The sequence below is a fragment of the Ambystoma mexicanum genome, chromosome 1p (genome assembly GCF_040938575.1).
Source record: "Ambystoma mexicanum isolate Mex_15411 chromosome 1p, UKY_AmexF1_1, whole genome shotgun sequence".
Taxonomy (NCBI): Eukaryota; Metazoa; Chordata; class Amphibia; order Caudata; family Ambystomatidae; genus Ambystoma; species Ambystoma mexicanum.
In genome coordinates, this window is record NC_090921.1 from 731,985,996 (window position 1) to 732,007,395 (window position 21,400).

Below are 21,400 nucleotides of genomic sequence, written 5' to 3' on the forward strand. Positions count from 1 at the left end.
AGTGTAGTGGCAAGACTACTTCTCAGAATTAAGCGTTTTGAACATATCACACCAGCATTAGGTATTCTTCACTGGCTAACCATCAAAAAAAGGGTTCATTTCAAAACATTGTGCTTGACCCATCGTTCATACCATGGACGGTGGCCCCTCCCTCCTTTAGAAGTAAGTTTCAGCACACAACCTCCAGAACACATAGGTCCAGCAATGCTGCACTAGTAATAGTCCCCAACCTCAACAAGAAACCGCAAGAAGGATCCTCTCTTTCAATTCTGGCCACAAAACTGTGGAATCCCTACCCAAACGACTCCGCCTGGAGTGACTTTCAGGAAACAGCTCAAGACTTGGCTTTTCAACCAAGCACTTTGAATGAAATGAAGGATAATAGCAAAACACTAACCACCAGAAACCTGAGCTACATTAAGGCAAGCAATTTCAAAACTCTTCCTACCATCATCTGTGGGAAACCAAGTTGATTGATGGATGTTCTGCTGTGTGACACTGTTCTGAATCTGAATTAAATCTACAAACAAGAGCCATGAAGCAACACCCTAACTCCCCCTCCTCCATCCCCTTTCATTCCTCAACTAACTTCTCACTACTAAAATCGTGTATCCTTACACTACCCACAGTCCTTCAGATTAAAAACCAGATCTAGTGCAGTTAACAGACCCTATCCATCATCTATAAACAGTTCTATGTGTTAAAATCGCGGCAAAAAGAGCGTGGTTTTGTCACTGCAATCCATGTTAAGGATGCAGGGGACACCCCTGCAACTCCTGGACCCATTATACCATTTAAGGTGAGCGGGGGACACCCCTGCAACCACCACTCCCCTTAAATGGTACAATGGGGTACACCTTTAACGGGTCAAACCACAGCATTTTTGCTGCGATTATTTGTACAAGCGACATTTTTGCCACGATTTTATCACTGCATACCCTATAAACAGACATTCTGTCACTTTTTGCCCTTCACAATCCAGGGGAAGCCCACACGGCTAACCTCCCCGATCCGTACCAAGCAAAATCAACATAGAGACTATCAAAATCGCACAATAATAAGTACTTCTGACCTGCATCCATCAAGACCAGAGGTTTCTGCATCTGCCGTCCCACTATTTATTTATTTGAATTTGTAAAGCACGCATCTGCCCGGAGGCATCGTGTCGCTGGTAGGTAGGCTCACTTTACAGTCATTACATATATAAGTTCCAAGTGGTTATTGCATATACTTGGTACATAGCATTGTTACATAAATCAATAATACGAGAGAACATACCGTTTGGTCAGGAATGTGGAGAGAGGTTAGTTGAAGAGAGTGGTTTTTAGCAGTTTGCGGAAGACATGGTATGGTTTTTTGTTCCTTAGTGCTGTGGGTAGTGCGTTCCAATTTTTTGGTGCAAGGTGTTGGAAGCTGGACCCCCCGGCTTTGCTTATTTTGAATGTGGGTACGTATGTCTGGTTAGTCAGGTGAGATCTGGTGGGTCTGGTGGATGCATTGAGGGTGATCCTTTTGGATAGATGGGGGGGCATCTGAGGTAAGGCATCTGTGGGTAATGGCCATGGATTTGAGGAGGATGCGTTCTTTTATAGGTAGCCAGTGGGCGTCTTTCCTGGCCTGGCAGATGTGTTCCCTTTTTGGAATGCTGAGAGCTGCTCTTAGGTCGTTGTTCTGGGTGACTTGCCTTTCTTTTAGGTTTTTTGTCAAGGTGCCTAGAAAAAGGGCATTGCAGTAGTAGAATTTGGTGCCTACTGTGGCTCTAGCTACTGAGAGGCAGTTATTTGAAGAAAGGAAAGGTTTCACCGCATTGATTACCTTAGTGGAAAGCACAGCAGAGGACGCTATGGCGTTGATCTGCCGTGACATAGACAGCGTGGAGTCAAGGTATACTCTTAGCGTTTTGAATGCGGAGGAGACTTTAATGTTGATTTTAAAGGTTTTGTATTGGGATGGGAGTTTGTTTAGGGTTTCTTTGGTGCCAACTATGAGGATCTCTGTTTTATCTCCATTTAAGCAGAGGCCATTGGCTGCCATCCAGGTTTGTATGGCTGTGTATATCTTAGTTAATGCCGTGGCGTCTTGTTCATAGATGCCCGTGAGGGGGAGTCGGACTTGGGTATCGTCGGCATAGTTGGTGTAAGCTATGTCTCGACAATCCAAGTCATTGAAGAGCACGAGGGTGAAGATATTGCATAGTGTAGAGGCAGTGCAAGAGCCTTGAGGAACTCCACAGTGAATGGTACTTGGGGAGGCGCATGCAGTGTCTGAAAAATCTTTCATGGGTTGACCCTCGAGGAATGATGTGACCCATGAGATGGTTTGCGGCAAGAAGGGGGCTTGATTTTTTAGTTGCGTGCCTAGATCAAAGGCCGCAGACAGATCCAGCAGGAGCAGGAGGGCTGGTTTGCCTTTGTCCATGATATCGTTGTATTTTGCGATCGAGTAAGGCTGATTCAGTCCCGTGTCCTGGACGGAAACCTGATTGTCTTTTCCCTAAAATGTGGTTTTCTTCAAGGTATTGCTGGATTTGTTTGTAGGCCACCCTGTCCAGGATCTTGAGCAAGAAAGGGATGGTGGTGATGGGTCTGTAGTTATTGGCGTTTTCAGGATCTAAGGTTGTTTTTTTGAGAAGTGGGCGCACCCAAGCTTCTTTTAGGCTGAGTGGGACTAAGTTAGAGTTGAAGGAAACATTGATGAATGATTTGAGAAACGGTGCAAGTGTTTCAGCACAGTCTTTGATTAATTTGACAGGGCAGGCATTGCCTTTGCAGTTGGAGGGCTTGATTTTGTTGACAATTTCTATTATCTCCGATTCCAAAACTTCTGTAAATTTGAATGGTGTAGTGGGTTTGGCTTTGACCTTGGGCATAGTTTCGGTGTGGGAGGCTGATTGAATGTGCTGAGGGAGGTTTTTGTGGTGGATTAGAATTTTTTCCTGAAGGCGCTCAATTTTGCTCAGGAGGGCGGAATGTATGGTGTTACACCAAACTTCATCTTTAATGATCTCTTGAGACATGAGACTTGGTGGCTCGAGTAGATAATTCCTTGAATATGGCGAAGAGTTCCTTAGACTCTGAGCTGGCATTAGAGATTCTATAATTGGAAGATGCGGATTTAGCCGTAATTATGTCTTTTTTGTATTGGGTGGCGAGTGATTTATACGTGGATAGAGAGGTGGCGCTAGGAGAGCTTTGTCAGTTGTTCATTGCCTTATGTTTTTTGGTACGTAATTCTTTTAGTTCTGAGGAGAACCAAGTGTTGGAGTGTTTGATATTTTTGGATTTTTTCTTTTGGAGGGGGGCAATGATGTCTATTGCAGTGCTGATGGTAGACTTGTAGATGTCCTCCAGTATAGCTGGGTCGGGGGTGGTTGGAAGGTTGTTAGAAAGTGTGGCTAAGTGCGGTAGGAGCCTTTCTTTAGTGAGGTTCCTAGCGCTTCTAGCCATGGCTGGAGGTAAGGGGTTGGTTTTTTTTGCTGTGGTGGTGAGAGTGGGGATGAGGAAGTGAATAAGTGAGTGGTTGGACCATGGGGTAGGTGTGATGGAGCTGATGTCGATACCACAGTTGTGGTCCGCTACCCAGTCAAGGGTGCGTCCTTTGCAATGGGTGGGTGAGTGGATCTTTTGGTCAATGCCTAGTTCTTGGAGTGCTTTGTCTGAGGATGGTCTGTCCTTCTGGTCATTGAATCCCAGGTTGAGATCGCCTAGGAGGATGGTTTTGGTAGTTGTTTTTAGGTTTTCAGCTAGAAGGTGTGTAAGATTTTCATGGAAATCCGACATAGGGCCTGGTGGGCGGTAGACTAGATTGATGGTGATGTTAGGCGATAGTGAGATCTTGGCGGTGAGGGAATCGATATTGTCTCCAGAGGATTGTCTTATGTCTAAGTGATCCTTGACTAAGAGGACTACACCCCCGCCTGTGGTTAGTGGTCTGTCCTGTCTAAGGATGGTATATCCTGGTGGGATAGCTAGCGAAAGGGCCGGACCAGCGGCATTGTGGAGCCAGGTTTCAGCGATGGCTAAGATGTCAAGGTCGAGGTTGGTTAGGAGGTCACAAATTTCTGTAGCGTGAGCGGGAAGTGGTCTTGCGTTGATCAGGGCGCATTGTAGATTAGATGGTCTTTTGAGGTCAATTTACTGTTTTTGCTTTTGGTTGCTTCCATAGTGGCGGAAGGGGGTATCAGCTTGGGCGTGCTGAGTGTATTTGGGTTGGTGGCCTGTGTGTTGCTATGGTTGGCGTGAGCGGTTTTGTGTGGGTACCTGGAGCGGAGGCCAAGTATTTGGTTTCTGGAGCTGGTAGTTCTTGGGCGTTTTGTGTGAGTTATGGGTTGCATATGGGTGACTTGGGGGTTAGGTTTAGTGGCGAAGGATGGGAGGAAGTGAGTGGGAGGGATGAGTGCAGAAGGGGGGCATGCAGTGTTGGTCATGTTACGGCGTGAGGTGCACAGGAGCAGCAGGGATTAGTAATGGACATGGGGTAACAGTAGTAGTGGGCGTGGGGGCAGCAGTTGGGTTTTGTGTGATGGAGCAGCAGTAATCAGTAGTGGGAGTGGGGGCAGTAGCAATTACTTCTAGGCCAAGGATGTGGCAATGAGCTAATTAGGATTAGAGGGGGTAACAGTCAAATATGGCATACGAATGGCAGAAATCAGTTGTGGCATAGGGCCAACAGCAATCAAGTCATGGCATATGAGTGGCAGCAGTCAGTTGTGGCATATGGCCAACATCAATCAAGTTATGGCATAAGAATGGCAGCAATCGGTTGTGGCATAGAGCCAACAGCAATCAAGTTATGGCATATGAATGGCAGCAATCAGTTGTGGCATAGGGCCAACAGCAAACAATTGTGGCATACGCTTGGCAACAGTTAATTATAGTACTTGGCATTCATTATGGCAGGGGGGCGGTATAAACAATATTTTGCTAGAGACGGCAACAAACCCTGCACCGCAAGCAATTGTGCAAGTGGGGGCAGTAACTAACAACAAAGCTACAGTGTGGGCGTGTACGTTTGTAGCCTTTGGTTACTGGATAGTCTAGTTTGGGGTGGTAATCCTTTGTGCGCTGAGGCGAGTAAGAGGCCACAATCAGTCGGGAAGGTTTTGAGTAGCAGTGGAGACAGTTTTTGCAAACGGTAGGATTTCCAAGTGTCATAAGTATATGGGGAAGGCTGATGGGGTTTACCTTGTAGTGAGGTTTAATGGTAAGGTTGGCAGTGTTGCTGCATGCAGCATGGGGTGCCCTCAAGCCCGTAGTGGCCTGGACAGGCACGCTGCCCTTTGTGTCGGCCCTTCGTGGGGTAGGCCCAGCTGTCACCTTGCGGTGACTCCGGCTCCCAGAAGAGCGATCAGCAGGTCAATCAGCTGAACGGTGTGTTGCTTAGCAGCAATCGAACAACAACAAAGTAGAAGCCGCCATTATGTGGATAAGCTCCTCATGGCATCCGGGGCTCAGGTGGAGGAGGCTTTGCATGAATTGCAGCCAGGAACAGTATGGAGGCACAAATGCAGTGGTGCACGCTTACCCGTGATTACAGGGCATGTCGTGCTGGAAGTGCAGTGCTGTTCCGACAGTGCTCATCAGGCGTGCGGGTGCATCTCAGGTGGGCCAGGGATCGCAGAGCCAGCTGGAGGAGGCTCCTGCCTCCTGTGCAGGGCGCGGGGTAATGGTAACTATCCGACCAGTACACCCGGCCCTCCTTTCTTACAGAGCTATGCGCAGCAAGGCCAACAGTATTGGAAGAAGGATACTATAAGACTACTTTACATTACATAATGCTTGCCATCCTACGAATGCATGTTCATGGGTCAGGGGGCAGCCAGAGGTAGAAGCTTTCATAGCCTGCTGTGAAGGGTTTTAAAAGGGCAGCTGTAGCAGGGATGCTCATCCACCCCAACATTAAGAGGGCTAGAGAACAAGAGCATTGTTCTCTATATCCCTTGTCACTTAGCCCCATTTAAACCCATCCAAGTCTTTTGGGATTGGATGGGTTGAGAGGAAAAGCAGGGCTATTCCTGTATATGGATTCGGAATGGGTAAAGTGTTCAGTAGGATCAGGTGCATCAGTTCTCCATTGGTGTGTACACAGCTTAGGTGGCGAGTGCAACAGATGATTTAAGGCAGACTAGTGCAGAGTCCAACGAAATGCATCAGCTGATATGCACTTGATATCAGGGGTTGTGATGTGCCTATGTAGCTGAAGACAGTGGACAAATCAAGGGAGGGTAGACGTGGCCAAAAAGGACATCACTGCGGGCTGGGGCAGAAGGTGTTGATAAGTGTCAGTTGTGACGAATCAAGAGAATGTGTCCCTTCTCCGCAAGGGGTAGTCCCTCCCCCGAATGAGACTACGGAGGTGAGCCCGCTCTGCAACACCCTCTCTAGGGGTCGAGGCAGGTGGGACCTCACCGGGGGAGACTCCCCCTTTGTGGGCAAGGACTCTCGTTCCTGTGAGGAACTCCCTTCACCACTAAGCCTAATGGCATACATGGGATTACCAAATCTTGTCAAACATAAGGACTGCACTCTAGAAGACGGTGAAGGATATTATTCTTCATAAGAAAAATAAAATATCTCTTTAATAAAACCTGACCAATCTACTGAGACAAGTGGACTGAGAGGAACACACTCATCATATAAGTGCAACAACACCGAGACCATCGGAGGGACGCTGCCACAGAGGACACAGCTCCCTGGTGAGATACCGAAGAGAATAGACGGAGTGAGAGGACAGCAGGCGAGGGATGCCGAGGACGCTGGCTCGGAAGCACAGCGAAGAACTGCAACTGCAGCCAAACCCGTAAGAGTCCCAGGACCGTTTCCGAAGAAGAGAGAAGTAGCAGGAGACTGGGGGAGGCAAGGGAAGAATAACAAGGGAAGTAACACGGAACGGATAACTCGTCCCAGTACCAAAGAAGAGTTAAGATATGTGAACCGTGATGAAGAAGGAGTAATGCTCAGATAAGGAGAATACCATTGTCAAAAGTGAAGAGTGATAGTTTATGGAAAGGAGCCAGAGTATTCTCTGGAGGGGAGGAAAGTAGAAATGCAGTACATTTACTAAACATGAACTCTGATACAATAAAGAAGGAATGAATCACGAACCGCAGGAAAGAGAGAGAAACCTAATAAATGTGAATACAAGAGAGATAGAGAGACACACAGAGATCCTCGAAGGAGGGTACAACTCATGAAACATATTTCTATCTGAGAAATAAAGGAAAGCCTGTGAGATACCCAAAGCAAAAGCTTATGAAATAAAGGAAAGAGAATATCAAAACTTAAAGGCATACTTAGCCTATACAACCAAACAAGTTGAACAATATAAAGAATTCCCAAAAGTGAGATATAAACTGTCTACAGTAAGAAAATAACTTTTGTAACTGAAAAAAATAACTTCCAAAGAAAGGAGCATATATCAAAAGAACCAGTGCTGACTGACAGCACGAAGCAGGAGAGGAGAGGAGAGTCATTCTCCTGCCTTTCTTTTGTTAAGAGAAGTGATTGGGTCAGATAGTAATAGTTTTGGAACGGTAGACATATTCTTTTTGGACATTGAGAAACTGATGACTGAAGAGCACCTTAATTATTCTTTAGGTAGGGAACACCCCATAAACATAGGATAGCTAGGCCTATCTGACCATTATTTAATAACACTTGCCTAAAATGTGCTTTAAGTGTCCACGTCATTCTTCTGACCCGTCACATAGTCCATAGTGGCATTTCCATTCAGGTGCTGGGAGTCATGCAGGGCAATATATACGATGACCTCAAAGATGTCAGTGGACATTTCCTTATTTGGTTTGATGCTACTGTGAATTACACATATAGAGTGTGCAATTATTAAAATGTGAGGACTCTTATTGGCTTATATTTATTCAGCTAATGAAGACTTGATGAAAACCCAATTAAAATGAACCTTTCAAAAAGTTGCAATTTGTTGACAATACATGGCACTATGATTGCAATACATGCGGCCAATCACTAATTGCTGGCAACTCACGACTTGTTTTCATCTGCCACGCAGCTAAACCCTAACTAACATTGAATAACCCCTGCACAATGCACCATACCCAGCTATATTACAAGTTTACTCTGATTTACATGTGTGTGAGGTAATGGGTCCCTGACGCCCTCCATTTATTTCAACAGTTTAAAAAGATACAAATATATCCCACTGAGATAATTATATACATATATATGGATCACCACAGAATTCTTTTTGTTTTCCCTCCAAGTAACCCTTCATAGTTCTTGGTTTGGAATAAAGAATGACTATGATGATAACCACACTAAGCATCTTGTTAAACGCTGAAATTAGAGAAATATCATTAACACTGATACTACCGAACACAGCTTTCCCCTAAAGCCCCTTTGTGTTCCCTGTGCATAGGATATCTTGGTAGGTCTCACTATACCGACGTGCTTAAGGAGTGATAATATAAACCATCCTGTTTAGCGTGGTTCAAATTCAGCCCGCACTGTACTGATTGCAATGTCAAGTTATTTTTTCTGTCCGTTTTTCCAGAGGTAAGTAACCACTACCACAGGGTAATGACTACTAAAACGGCACCCCATGCCTCACAACAAACTGTGTTGCCCATGTCAACATCAGCATATAAGGCAGATCAAATACCAGATGCAATGCTTTTCACCCCAACCCACAATAGTGACTTCAGCAAGATAGTCGCAGAGTTTTTCAAAGTAGTTACCGTCCCTGTGAGGCAGAAACATGTCTGGTATTGCTTGAAGAAGGGATGTAAAATAGTTAGGTTTGGGCTGCTTTTGGGGTGTTACCAGGCCTGATTTTTGTGTGGTCTATTCCTTTCTGTAATGGCATAGCAAGTTGAAAAACGATGGTCTGGAGGGTTGCACAGAGGTCAAGACTTAATCAAAATCACCTAGCCAGCCCTCTTATGTTTTCCCAATCCTTCCAGTCAAACCCATTTACAAAGGTCATATTGAGCAAGAAATGGTAACAAACAACATGTCTTTGAGTCTTCTGGTCTAGAAGGAGTATCAGAAGAGCTGACCCAACTTTGTGAAGTTTCACCCCAACCCCAGACAGAATTACACTGAAGGAGCAGTGCTAGGGTGTCGCCCCAGACTGTTGTACCTCACCTTCAGTATTTCATCCCCTATGATGAGTATGCCGGCAGTCACCTCCTCTTCCTTGGATGGGCCGTTTTCACTGGTGATGCCGTGGGCCGCCATGGACAGTGTAAAATGCCCACGCAGACGGCTAAGGCGCTGGAGGCTTCGGCCTACACCAAGGCCAGGCAGCATGGACGGAAGGCACACAGATAACTCTCCCTTTAGTTACAAGAGTCAGTGGAGTCTTTGGCTCTGGCAGACACCTGAAATAATACAAACGTCGAATGAGGCACTGACAACACATTACATTGTACAGAATATATTCAGTTTTAAAACTAGAACAAACAAGAAAACATTACCCAAGACAGGTAAAGGTTTAAAATGTTGCATATGAAAATTGCAGCGAAAATGTGAAAGAGCTGATGGTGGAGCTCAGACAGGGATTTCCTCGGTTCACTTAATGCTCTGTGATTTCATAGGGATAGGCAGCGATATAAGTAATGAGCCACAAGTTACCCATGTGCGAGTGGGTACTTATTAGAGATTACTATGACCAAATTCAACGGAGTTCGTTTAATCGACTTCAGGACAAAACTGAGATGTTCCACCTGTGACCAACCGGGTATACTTAAGAGTCCGGTGGTAGGTGCATAAACCTGCTAAGCTCCCTTACAACGAGACGTTAAAGGGCATGGATTGACATGCTACTCTTGGATTCTAGGAATTTACACACAAAGATCAGATTCCATCTTCAAGGTGTAGGCAACCACTAAAACGCCACACTGGTCAAGCGACTGGATCTTCAGGCCACACCGGCAAAGGCAATTCACCTTATCAGAGACCCCACATTTTAGCGATTCATCGCAATTCAGGACATACCATAACACTTGCCTAAAATCTCCTTAAAGAATAAAGAAGGTTGTATAGGCATATGTTGATTCATCTCAATCCAGGACGTGGGTCGTTACAAAATAAATCAATAAATCCAGGACATGTTTTTACGACCACACAATAAGTGAATCCACTAATATGCACATTGCAATGACCAAGGACAACAATACTGTCTCCTGGAACAGAGTTACATCTCTTTCTATAAATAACCAGGCCAAGAGTTGTCAGGGACCCTTGCTTTCCACAATTAATTAGGCAAGCACATTCCTGTTATAATTCCGCAGTGAATAAATGATACCCTGCTCCCTCATCAACCCCCACCATCGCAAGCCTGATACCAGTCTTCTACCACCCGACCACTAGCTAACCTGCTCACCACTCTTCTTCCATTACACCAATCAGTCTAACATTGTACTGACTTGCATGCTTGTGCTCCTCACTCCTGCTCATAACTCAATATGAACATTCCGCCTATCCCGACTGTAAGGAACTCATGGTGGTGTAAGGAACTCATGATAGCAAAAGTAAAGACAGACACAAGTGATCACAGTTCAAGGGTGTTTATTGAACTTTATAATGGGTGAGAAAAACGCCTAAACCAACCCTAAAGCTAAGATGCGAGCAAGCTACGGCCACCAAAAAATAATAATAAGGCAGTCCTAGTAGTGCCTTGTCAAATAAAAGGGCCTATAATAAAAATAAAAAAACTATTGCCAATCCTTATGACTAAGTTACAAAAAGAGAGTGTGGGATAATGTTCACCAGAAAAGAAAGAAGTGTTCACAAAATGATAAGTCAGGATGGTATGCTGGGTCTCCCTTGCCCATGTTTTTAGCACGGGACAAGGCAGGACCTCTGAGCAGAGCACACTCCTGGATCTCTCCAGCATAAGGCTCACAATTCCAGTTCAACGATACCAGAATCTTCAAGGGTCAAAGACTCTTCTCTGCAAAGTCTCTTGCCTTAGAGGGCCTGATGGATTAAAACAAGAAACAAACAAAAGTTCCTTTGGTAATCTTGTACCTTGGGCGATTGCTCTTCGCCCCTTGTATCTCCCTCCGCCCGGCTCGGATCATTCTTGCAACTTGGGCCTCTGTCCGTCGTGTTTACTACGGCCTTTCAAATGCAGCTTGCAATATTCAAGAACCTTAATGTATTTATAAAAAAAACTTCCCACTGTGGCCAACCCTCGACCGGGTTCACTCTTGTCTACACAATGTTCACAGGTGTATTATGTTTCACCCCAACTCGCAGGCATCCCTCAACCGTGTTCACATTTGCCAAATACACAGTACACTTTACTTTCCCATGATGCAGGATTTGCCTCCCTTAGCTTTCTCTTGACCATGGTTCAGAGACTTTTGAGTGTACAAGGGATTTGTCATTACCGTTGTAGGACCACTCCGATACCTCACGCCGCCAGAACAATGCCAATGTCTATACAAAACTTGATGTATAACACAGGGTTCAAAATAGAGGGGAGCTATTTAGCTTCTGCGAGTAGCCTAGAATAGCCTGGTTAGCATGATACCAAGAGCTACCAAGAACAACGTTTGGCTCCCCAGGCTACCGAACAACCAGACCTTTGCAAATTTAAATCTGAGTTTGGGACAATGTATAAATAAACATTAGGACACATCTGAAGGACATTTAAAGCATCAGGGTTCATAAATAATGGACAAAATGATAGGTTTGCGTCCAATATGGAGGTTTGCGTCCAGTATGGAAGTTATTCGCGGGGCACTATGTGCTAGATCATTGTTCCCCATTGGTAGCTCCTGGTCACTTGTTAATGCTGGATGAACAGGAGCTGCTTTTAGCTCCTGCTTATCCAACCTTAATTTCGATCACTGGTAGCACCCATCATCAAATCAAGTTGCATGAACTTTAAGTCGCTAACAGCCTTTATCCCCCTAAGTATATAGTTACATCCTGATGTCACTCAGGCCAATGGGGTTCTGGAGTATGATGGATTTGTTACTGCACAACGTCAGAAATGTATTGTTACTTCCATAATGATATTATGATACATAGGATGATGAACAAAGCCACAATGAAGCACTGAAGTCGGTCCATCACAGGTTGCAGTACGTGGAAGTCAGATGTACAGAAGGAAAAATGCAAAGTCTTGACAAACACAGTCTCTAGCGTTATACCATCTACACGGAAAACATCAGGCAGCAACAACAACCCTCATCCCACTTTGAAGGAAGAACTGAAATAGTTTATGGGACTTTGAGGATTTAGCAAAGTCAGTTCTGAATTTTTCAGAAAATCAAACCAATGCCATGGTTGTTAAAGAAAGCCTTAGAATTCAGATCCCGAAAAAGAAAAGAAAAAAATGTTTCCAATATTAAGTAGCATACTGTTAGCACTCCATGTCTCACACCATTTGACCTAAACTTGGACACATGAATCATAGCCTATGCTAGCGTACATAGGTTAGGGGTGACTGACAAGAAAAGGGGGCAAACTAAGAATATAGCAGTCTTTGCAGCAAAGATCTTGTCTGCATTAGAGCAGAGTTAACCAATAATCAGAAGAGAAATTATGTCCTATGCCATGACAATGGCTTACTTCAGGACACATACATGTGGGCGTATGTTTAATTTACTTACTGCAAACCTTGGTATAGACGATCAGTTTAGGAAGGGTCAAATCAACCACGCCGAGAGCAGCAGGACGACTGCCAAAGTTACAAGTGTATAGCTGCACATGATTCGGTGTCGAAGAATGGTCGAGTCGAATGTATGCCATATCTTAGCAACAGAGACAGAGCACCCACGAAGCTCCAGAAAGATGAATGCATCTCCCTGGAAGAAATTATCAGTGAAGAAGCCGACAATCTGAGTCAAAGGGAGTGGATTGACAGAATGGACTAATGTCACACGTTGATACTCTCTGAATAACAAGGCAAAGGCAGGCCTGATAAAAGATGCCCCTAGCAGACACTATTTCTGTACAACTCCAGAACTTTCAGAGACAGAGCATATGGTATTTAGAGGTGTGAAGCCATCCCTTCAATCAGCGTCGGGGTCCATCATCCTTACCAAAGTGCACCAAGGACACTGTAAGAGAATCATACAGTGGCCTCAGATGGACGGCAAAGTAAAAAGCAGCAAAAGGGTGCAGTCTATGTCACACCAGCAACAAAATATTAGACAAAGACAGGCTTTGCTATACAGTGGCGAGTGCCTTGAGGAGTCATGGGACAAAATAGACCTGTTTTTTACTGGTCCTCTTGCTTAGATGGAGCCGAGAGCCAATATGGTTTAGCAATGGTAGACTAGTTGCCTAAGTCGATAGAGGTAAACTTTGTTCCAGACATGACAACTGGAACACCGATTGGTGTAATGAGAAGACATTTTCAGAAGAGAAGGTTGTTCCAAAGAGAGTTTGAGACAATTACACTCAGTTGACTTCGCACAGGATGGTGGCCTTAATGGAAGAGTGCAACATCAAAAGGTCAAGGTAGCCCTTTCACACTCACACATCATGACAGATGGAAAGAGTGACTAGATTTGCTAGAAGCCTCCAGCTGAGAGTTGCAGCCAATACATATGGGTCCCGAACTCACAGCATTGGAAGTGTAGCTGCTCACAGGCCGATGCAGAACAGTCACTGAGGTGTTACATTTCAAATCGATTGAGAAGGGGGGCGAGCACTCGAGTTTAATTCTGCCATGGTTGCCCGATATCAAAGAAGCTATGGCTATATCAGTTAATCCATTCTGTAGCATGTGAAGGGGAGCCAAATGAAGCAAAGATTCAATTTTATTTATAACTATCAGTGGGCCAGATATGATATGATATATGATATGGCATTTATAAACGCCTATACACAAGTGTTTCATGGCGCAACGAAGCAAGGGAGGGTAACAGAGGGAAGACAGAGACAACGATCTTACTAGGCCAGGTGACATTGAGATTGAGCAAAGGGCAGGGGAGGTGGGGAAGGGGAAAAGTGTGAGGGAGGAACGGGGAGGGGAAGTGCAGTACATAGGATAAACAGTAAATAATAGAAACAATAAATAGGAACAATAAATAAGAAGTGCGGCCAGCTCGTGGCAGGTGCAAGGGTAAGTGCAGACATCAGGTGTCAAGTGCTGGTAGGGGGCTGTAGGGATACAGAACAGCCCAGAGTGCAAGGGTTGCCAGGGTGGCATTGTAGGTGTGCCACCGGTGGGGAGGGGACCTGGGCTCGAGAACACAGGGTAACCAGGTGACAGTGCAGTTTCGGTTTCAGCCAGGAGTTCAGCAGGGGAGAGGAGGAGAGAAAGCAGAAGCAAAGAGGAAGGTCTTTAGGTGCTTCCGGAACGATAGATGATTCTCCTCAATTTTCAGAGAGGCGGGGAGGCTGTTCCAGAGGGAGGTCCCAGCCGAAGAAAGAGATCTACCACCAATTCGTTGCTTGGAGAAGCGACTGACCCTGAGGGAGTTGGAGGCGGACGAGCGAAGAGCTCGAGAAGAAAGATATTTAGGTAGAGAGAGTTGAAGCTATTGAGGCCCCAGGACCCAGAAGGCCTTGTGGACAATGCAGAGGGTTTTGAACTTTATCCCCGCAGCCACTGGGATCCAGTGCAGAGATTTCAGTCCTGGAGAGATACGATCCCTGGGCTTGAGGCCAAGGACAAGTCTTGCAAGTCCTGTTCTGGATGAGTTGCAGAGGGCGGAGAGCAGAGGCAGGCATATTTAAAAAGAGGCTGTTGCAGTAGTCCAGCCTAGAGAGAACCAGAGCTCTGGAGACGGTGAGCTTCTAGGGGAAGGAGAGGAAAGGAAGAATACCTCTGAGGAGGCGCAGCTGGTAGTGTGACTTCTTAGAGACGTCAGAGATGTGAGGAGAGAAGGAGAGTGTGGAGCCGAAGATGACCCTGAGGTTTTTAGCCTCACAGGTGGGAGCAGCAAGAGGGCCAAGAGAGGCCGGCCAGAGAGAGACAGGAAAGGAGGGGGCGGGTGTGGCAATGAGGAGAGTCTAAGTCTTACTGGCATTAAGGCAGAGATCATTGGCGACACACCACTACTGGATAGCAGACAGACAGTCAGAGATGAGAGAAGGAGAAGGGGTGGCTGAAGGGAGCCTGGAAATGAGCTCAGTGTCATCCGCATAGCACTGAAAGTTGGGGAAGAGCGTGACAATGTGGTGGCCAAGAAGTCCCAGGTATTGGTTGAACAGCCAGGGAGATAGGTTAGACCCCTGGGGAACACCACAGGTAGAGATAGAGAAGAGGAAGGACCCAAGTTGGACCTGGGAGGGTCGATCGGAGAGGAAAGAAGTCAGCCAAGCCAGGGCCTGATCGGTGATACCCAGGTTATCACAAAGACGGTTGAGCAGGATGGCATGGTTGACCGTGTCAAAGGCAGAAGAGAGATCAAGTAAGATGAGAACACAGGGGGGTTTTGAAATCAAGGTTGGAGAGTAGGTCTTCACGGATGTTCAGGAGAGCAGTTGCCATGCTTCTGGCTGCTCTGAAGCCAGACTGATGGTCATGGAGACAACCAACAGATTCAATGTCAAGATTAAGCTGGGAGATGGCCAGCTTTTCCATATGTTTGCCCAGGAAAGGACTGATGGAGATTGGGCGATAGTTAGCTGTGCAGGACGGGTCGGCAGAGGGTTTCTTAAGAAAAGGGTGCACAAGGGAGTGCTTCAGGGGCAAAGGGAAGACTCCCGTGGCGAACGAGTGGTTGCAGAAATCAGCCAGAGCAGGAGCCAGGGTGTAAATGTGGTCCTTGATGGTTTTGGAGGAACAAAGGTGAACCTATTTTGACAAGACATTCATAGATCAGACTTGTCTTGAAACCTCGTCTGGGGAGAACAGGGGAAAGGCAGAGATGGAGGGAGGAGAGGTGGGCAAAGAAAGGCCAGAGGGAGAGCAGGGAGTAGAGGGAGGAGGGGAAGATGAAGAGCGAGAGGATAGGATTTCCTGAGTTTTAGAGATGAAATGAGAAGCAAGAGCTGTGCAGAGACTTTCAGGTGATAGCAATGGACTCCATGTTTTTACAGTTAGAGTCACAGCAATTTCAAGAGAGTAGAAATGAATAGTTTCCTTCTCAAGAGAGCAAAAGGTATGGGGCATCAGCCAGTGCACATAAAAGCTTAACTGCAAGGAAATCATAAGAAACAAAAGAATAATATTTTCCGGCATCATGCGACAGTGGTTCACATCCTAGCAGAAGAACAAGCGTCTCGCAGAATTAACAGATAAAGCACAGTAGCAGAAACATGCTCTCACATAGAACAAAATGTGCACTAACACTTTGAGCATGTAAATAGCAGGCACAACATCAGTATAAGCTTTTCAGGCTTTCCTCACGCAGCAGGTCAGCTTGTGTAGGAGCAGTGCAGGCTTCCCTCACGAAAGCAAAATAGGCACATCAGGGCAAGAACTAGGCAAGCTTCCATCATCTAGAACAGGTGGATCCGTGCAGAGTAAAAGCAAGGGGAGAATATTCTCACACAGAACAGATAAGGAGTGGGTATCTGCAGTGGAGGTTGCCCTCTCATAGAACAGGTTCAACATAGACTGCAGGAGTTCACACTCCCATCGCGGATATAGAAAAGGTATATCACAGACCTCAGTAGATCATGCTTTCCTCAGACAAAACAGGAACAAAGGTAATAGCTTTTAAAGTTTTAAATAGTGTGGCAGGAGGGGATGGAGGATGCCTCTCAGCATGGGGTGGGAAGCCTACCCGGGAGATTCCAAGAGCCAGTCCTACCCCAGAGGTGTGGTGTGGGAGTTGGGAGGGCACGAGACCCTATCCCTACTTGTTGGGCTTGGTTGCATGCCAACAGTACCACTGTCTGTGACCCCATGCAAGCATTCACAGCAGCATCCCCACCAAGCCGTCGCACAGAAAGAGTGCTTAATAAGCAAAAAACGAGCCCTGGAGCAGCCAGCCGCCATGCATGCTAGGGTGCCAGAGTAGATAAAAGCAGCAGAATTACACCATGCAATGGGAGCACATCACACCCACACCACACCGGTGTGAGGCAGGGCATGGCGCTCCCGGCCGGACCTGCCCACTCCAGGACATTGCACTCACCCATGCACAGGCGCGGCATGGTGTCTCTGGCGGAACAGGAAATCCACAAATGAACTGGAACACTGACTTTGGTGGCCAACCATACTGGGAGATCGGCAAACCACTGTACGAAAAAGGGTTGGGGCTTGAGCCCACTTTGTAGGCTTTGATTTGTGTACCACCTTCCTGGGGAAAAGAGCAGTCAAAGGAGCCGTGGGGTTGGAGGGGGGGGCTGAAGGAGGGAAGCTAGACCATGGAACGGGAGGATCAATAGGACAAAAACCATAAAAGTGTTGGAAGTTCGGTTAATGTCAAGGGAGGAGCAGGAGGACAGAGATACCATGCCGAGGAAGGACGGAGCAGCACAGCATGGAAAATATTTGTTATATGTGTATGCAAGGTGAGGTATTGGTGATGGTACTGGAGGAAAGACAGGCAGACACACAAACAAACAGAGTAGCATGGAGTAAGATCTGAAAGTGGCCGGTGGGCAGACAAGATGGAAATGTTGGAGGGAAAGAAGAAAGACATGAAGAGGAAATAGGTGAGCAGAAGAGAAGACAAGGGAGAGTGACTGAACTAGGGAGAGGAATAGGTGAGCACATGAGGGTATGACCACATTTGAATGGCAGCCACCCAATCCACAGCCTAAGTCATCTTAGGGAATTTAGCATAGGGTCCATCTACATTGTTCCCTTAGGGAGATTTAGATAGATATGCTGTTCTTCCTTTAGGCCCTCACCGCTAGGTAAAATAGATCTAGAGAGTTGAGGTTACCGATCTCTAGTGACGATCCCTTGAACAAAAATCAAATAAAAAACCTTGAGTTGTCGCTGAGGGTTGCTGCATTCTTGAGGCCACCTGTGACAATAATTAGAAGCATTATAGATGCAGTGTGCCCATGGTTAGTTAATAGTACATTTGGCAGGAATTCGACCTACAAGGCATACATTTGTTTTCAAAAATTGATTAGCAGAGTTTGCCAATTAAAATTGTATTAACAGACCCATTTGATTAGCAATGGTGTACTAATAATTAATTTCACCAGAAGCTATTTGTACCGAAGACATGAAATGAGCAACAATACAGCATTTTTGCGTACCGCTATATTAAGACATTAGTGAGAAAAGTTAGGACTTGTTGAGCGTTGCGACCATACAAATGGGATAAAGGCACTATATAAATGGCAAAGTACTGCTACATGCAAATTATTTAAAATTCAGCTAGACCTGCAGGTCGGGTAACTTAGTTTACCTATTCGACCTAAGACAAATGCACTTAACCCATAGTAATGAATGACAACAAATTTAAATGCGATTTCTGTAAAATGGTGCATGTCACTACAAACCCGCTTTATGGTTGGCACACTGCTACCACCCAGAGGCCAGTCATGCACAGTGAAACTTTTATTTGACATTTACTGCAAACAAAGTAAATGTTACATACACGTTTTAAACATCCCTTGGAAATGGTACACGCCCTTCATAAAACTACTTAACTATGCGAGTGGGTGAAAAAGACTTTGTGAGCCATGGCTATGGATGAGTGTCTGTAAAATGTAAAAAGTTAGCTGCATGAATGGACGCAAATAAATAGATATGATATAAAGGCTCTGAAAACAGTTTTGCCAGCTGTCTGCCGCAGATGCTAATATATAATGCAATCATAATTATAAAGCAAAGCGGGCTCTGGAGGCTAACTACAGTGTATGGTACTGCAGTAAATATGTAGATGTACCAACTGGATGGAACTATTGATCACTACTTTGCACAAACATCTAGTTAGCATTGTGTATTCATTATGTAAGAGGAAAGAAAGTAGTAGACTATGCAGAGTGAATGGCATAGCAAACAGAGAACTGGGCAAACTAGGTAGAATATTGTAGTTTGTGGTCATCTAGCTTTGTGGGTAGCTGGTATAAAGCAAAAGAGTGATGGAGTGTGGGATCCGCTAATGGGTTGAGCACCAGTTGCACAGATCTATGCAACCATCAGGTTACTGAACTAGGTGTGCAATCAGCATTTAACTGTGTGAGCACATACTGGTCTTTGCCAGACATGATATAGTTGGCTTAATAAAAGTATCGCTAAAAGTATCATTCTGATTACTTCTGGTTTGCAGTCATTTAGAAAAAAAAGAAATCACTTCTTGCCGATCACTCCCACGCAGGCCTTGAACATGACACTTAAATAGCTAGCTTTGCTACACAAGTATCATTTTGATTAGCCAATCTACAGAATTGCCTAGCAAATTGCTATGCAACTCTGCTTATTTTATGCCTTGACCTAAGAAGAGCGAATGATTTGTCTAGCATTTCTCATACAATCTCTAGCCATGTCACTTCCTGAGAGCATGTTCCCGAATGGGATGTCAATATCATGCAGGATAAGTAGCTCATTACTCCTTTCTTTGTTCCGCTACAACGGTTTGAGCACTTGATCTTTTCTAGATATTAGGGTCATTTTTAAGATGCAAATAAACCTGGGGAAATCACACAGTATTATGCGTGTTGAGGTTTGGTAGACAAATGTACATATGTATGATTAATGACATTTCTAATTATCGGAGCAAGTACTGCTTCATGGTACGCCTGTGTTCCGATAAGATAATGAAGAGAAATAAGTGCTGAGTTCTAAAATGTATATCTAATCTCATGCTCAAATTTTGGCTGGACCGGCTTAGTCCTTCATCCTTCAGAAGTCAGTAAATAACTATTAATATGGATAATACAATGCTTAGCTGGCCTTGGAGGAACCCCCACATGAAGCAACATATTAAAAGGGTGCATACTTAGATGGATTACAACTACAGGGACATATTTTGATGAGTTTCTCTTTATGTTGAAAATGCAACCATTTAATTTCTATTAATGTTTATTTTGTAACACCACTTGCAATGGTTGGAGAATCAGGTTTCGAATGTTTTCATTTTAGTTTTGAAGATTCGAAAAAGATTGGGGCCCCTGTGACTAGTAAATTGACAATCATTCACCCACGAACAAGAATCCTGCTGCTGCTGATCATTTATCATGCCCCTTACCTCAAGTTAAGGTTGAATGTTGTTTAAACTACACACAGCAACTTATATGAATTCCTCACTGCAACTGACTACACACCTTCTGTGAAAGATCGACATCACTGCACCATTTTAAGGCATCCTGTTGTAAACATTGCCACACCGTAAGGCAATGACTGTTGCCTTACGTGTGGTTACATGTTGTAGCTGTACAAACATGTACTGCTCCCCCTTTAGCCCATGACTGGAGGACCAAAAACGACTCTGTGGCTTGTGTAGGATAAAGTGTGCTTCTCCTAAAAGTGCCCCTGGGAGCCCGCCTTCAAGGTCTACCACTTGCAATGGCCACGGATTCTCTGAAGCCCTCCCTGGTCAATCAACTCAGGCATGGTACTAAATTGTCTGCAAACGCTCTCATTAGCAAAAGACATTGTCTAGTGTAATCTACTGTACACGAGAGTTATGAAATTCACAAAAACTGATGATATGCTGGAAAAGTAAAATGTGGTGCATTTACACGTTTCATTTTCGTAAATAGGGCCGACATGCCACTTATCTGTAGGAATGCTTAATACGGCACAACACAACAGAGGCAGCAGAGAGCTGTACAAAAAATTATTCACCAGGATTCAGATTTCACACACAAGAATAAAGGCCACCTCGGACCATGACATTGGTTCAAACCCAATTCATTAAACAACCAAAACTATGTATCAGTTATTAGAAGAAAGAACATTTAAGTTCTCCGTGGAAGATGGAGAAAGATTAAACCAACACAGTTGAGTTGGTAGAGAGTTACAGAAACGAGGGATATATAGTGAAGTATGTATTTGCTGCATGAGCTTACTTCATGCAAGGAATGTGAAGACTCAAGATGGCCTTCCCACGGGTGAAGTGAGATCCACCTGCTGACTGCAGTGCCCAATAGGGCGGATGTGGAAGAAACAATACTTTAGAGACGATACAGCCCATTTTAGGCTTAATCGCTAAATCCAACGGCTGCCAATCAATCATTTCAAGGTACGAGCAATGGAATCAAATGTCCTTGTCCCATGAACTAATCTAATGGCAGAATGACAGGTGTATTTTGGGGGAAATACTACCTTGAGCACACCCATAAGTAGGGAATTGGTACCATCAATTTGTGAGGGAACTGAAGCGGGAGAAAATCTACCAAAAGAGGTGGGATAGCATGAACAGTTTACTTTCCACAAACAATTCATTTGAAAATGAGCATTTAATAAAATGGTCAATCATGGACAGTTTACCATCTAACCACAACACAAGAGATATGACTGAAGAAGCAGGTATGGGAGTAATGCCATCATTGGCAAGGACCAACACCCAGGTTTGAACATCGGTGTCCGTTCAATATGA

General features: G+C 45.0%; 1 protein-coding gene across 4 annotated transcripts in view; it reads right to left on the reverse strand.

The window, feature by feature from the left end:
* Nucleotides 1-21,400, reverse strand: part of FLAD1 (flavin adenine dinucleotide synthetase 1) — a 444,813-nt gene that overhangs the window by 396,169 nt on the left and 27,244 nt on the right. For all 4 annotated transcript variants that reach the window (XM_069650211.1, XM_069650196.1, XM_069650209.1 and 1 more), the window contains exon 2: nucleotides 9,120-9,355. In XM_069650211.1, coding sequence (XP_069506312.1) covers nucleotides 9,120-9,284 — 165 coding nt within the window. In that variant the 5' untranslated portion in view covers nucleotides 9,285-9,355. The remainder of the gene's footprint in view (nucleotides 1-9,119; nucleotides 9,356-21,400) is intronic.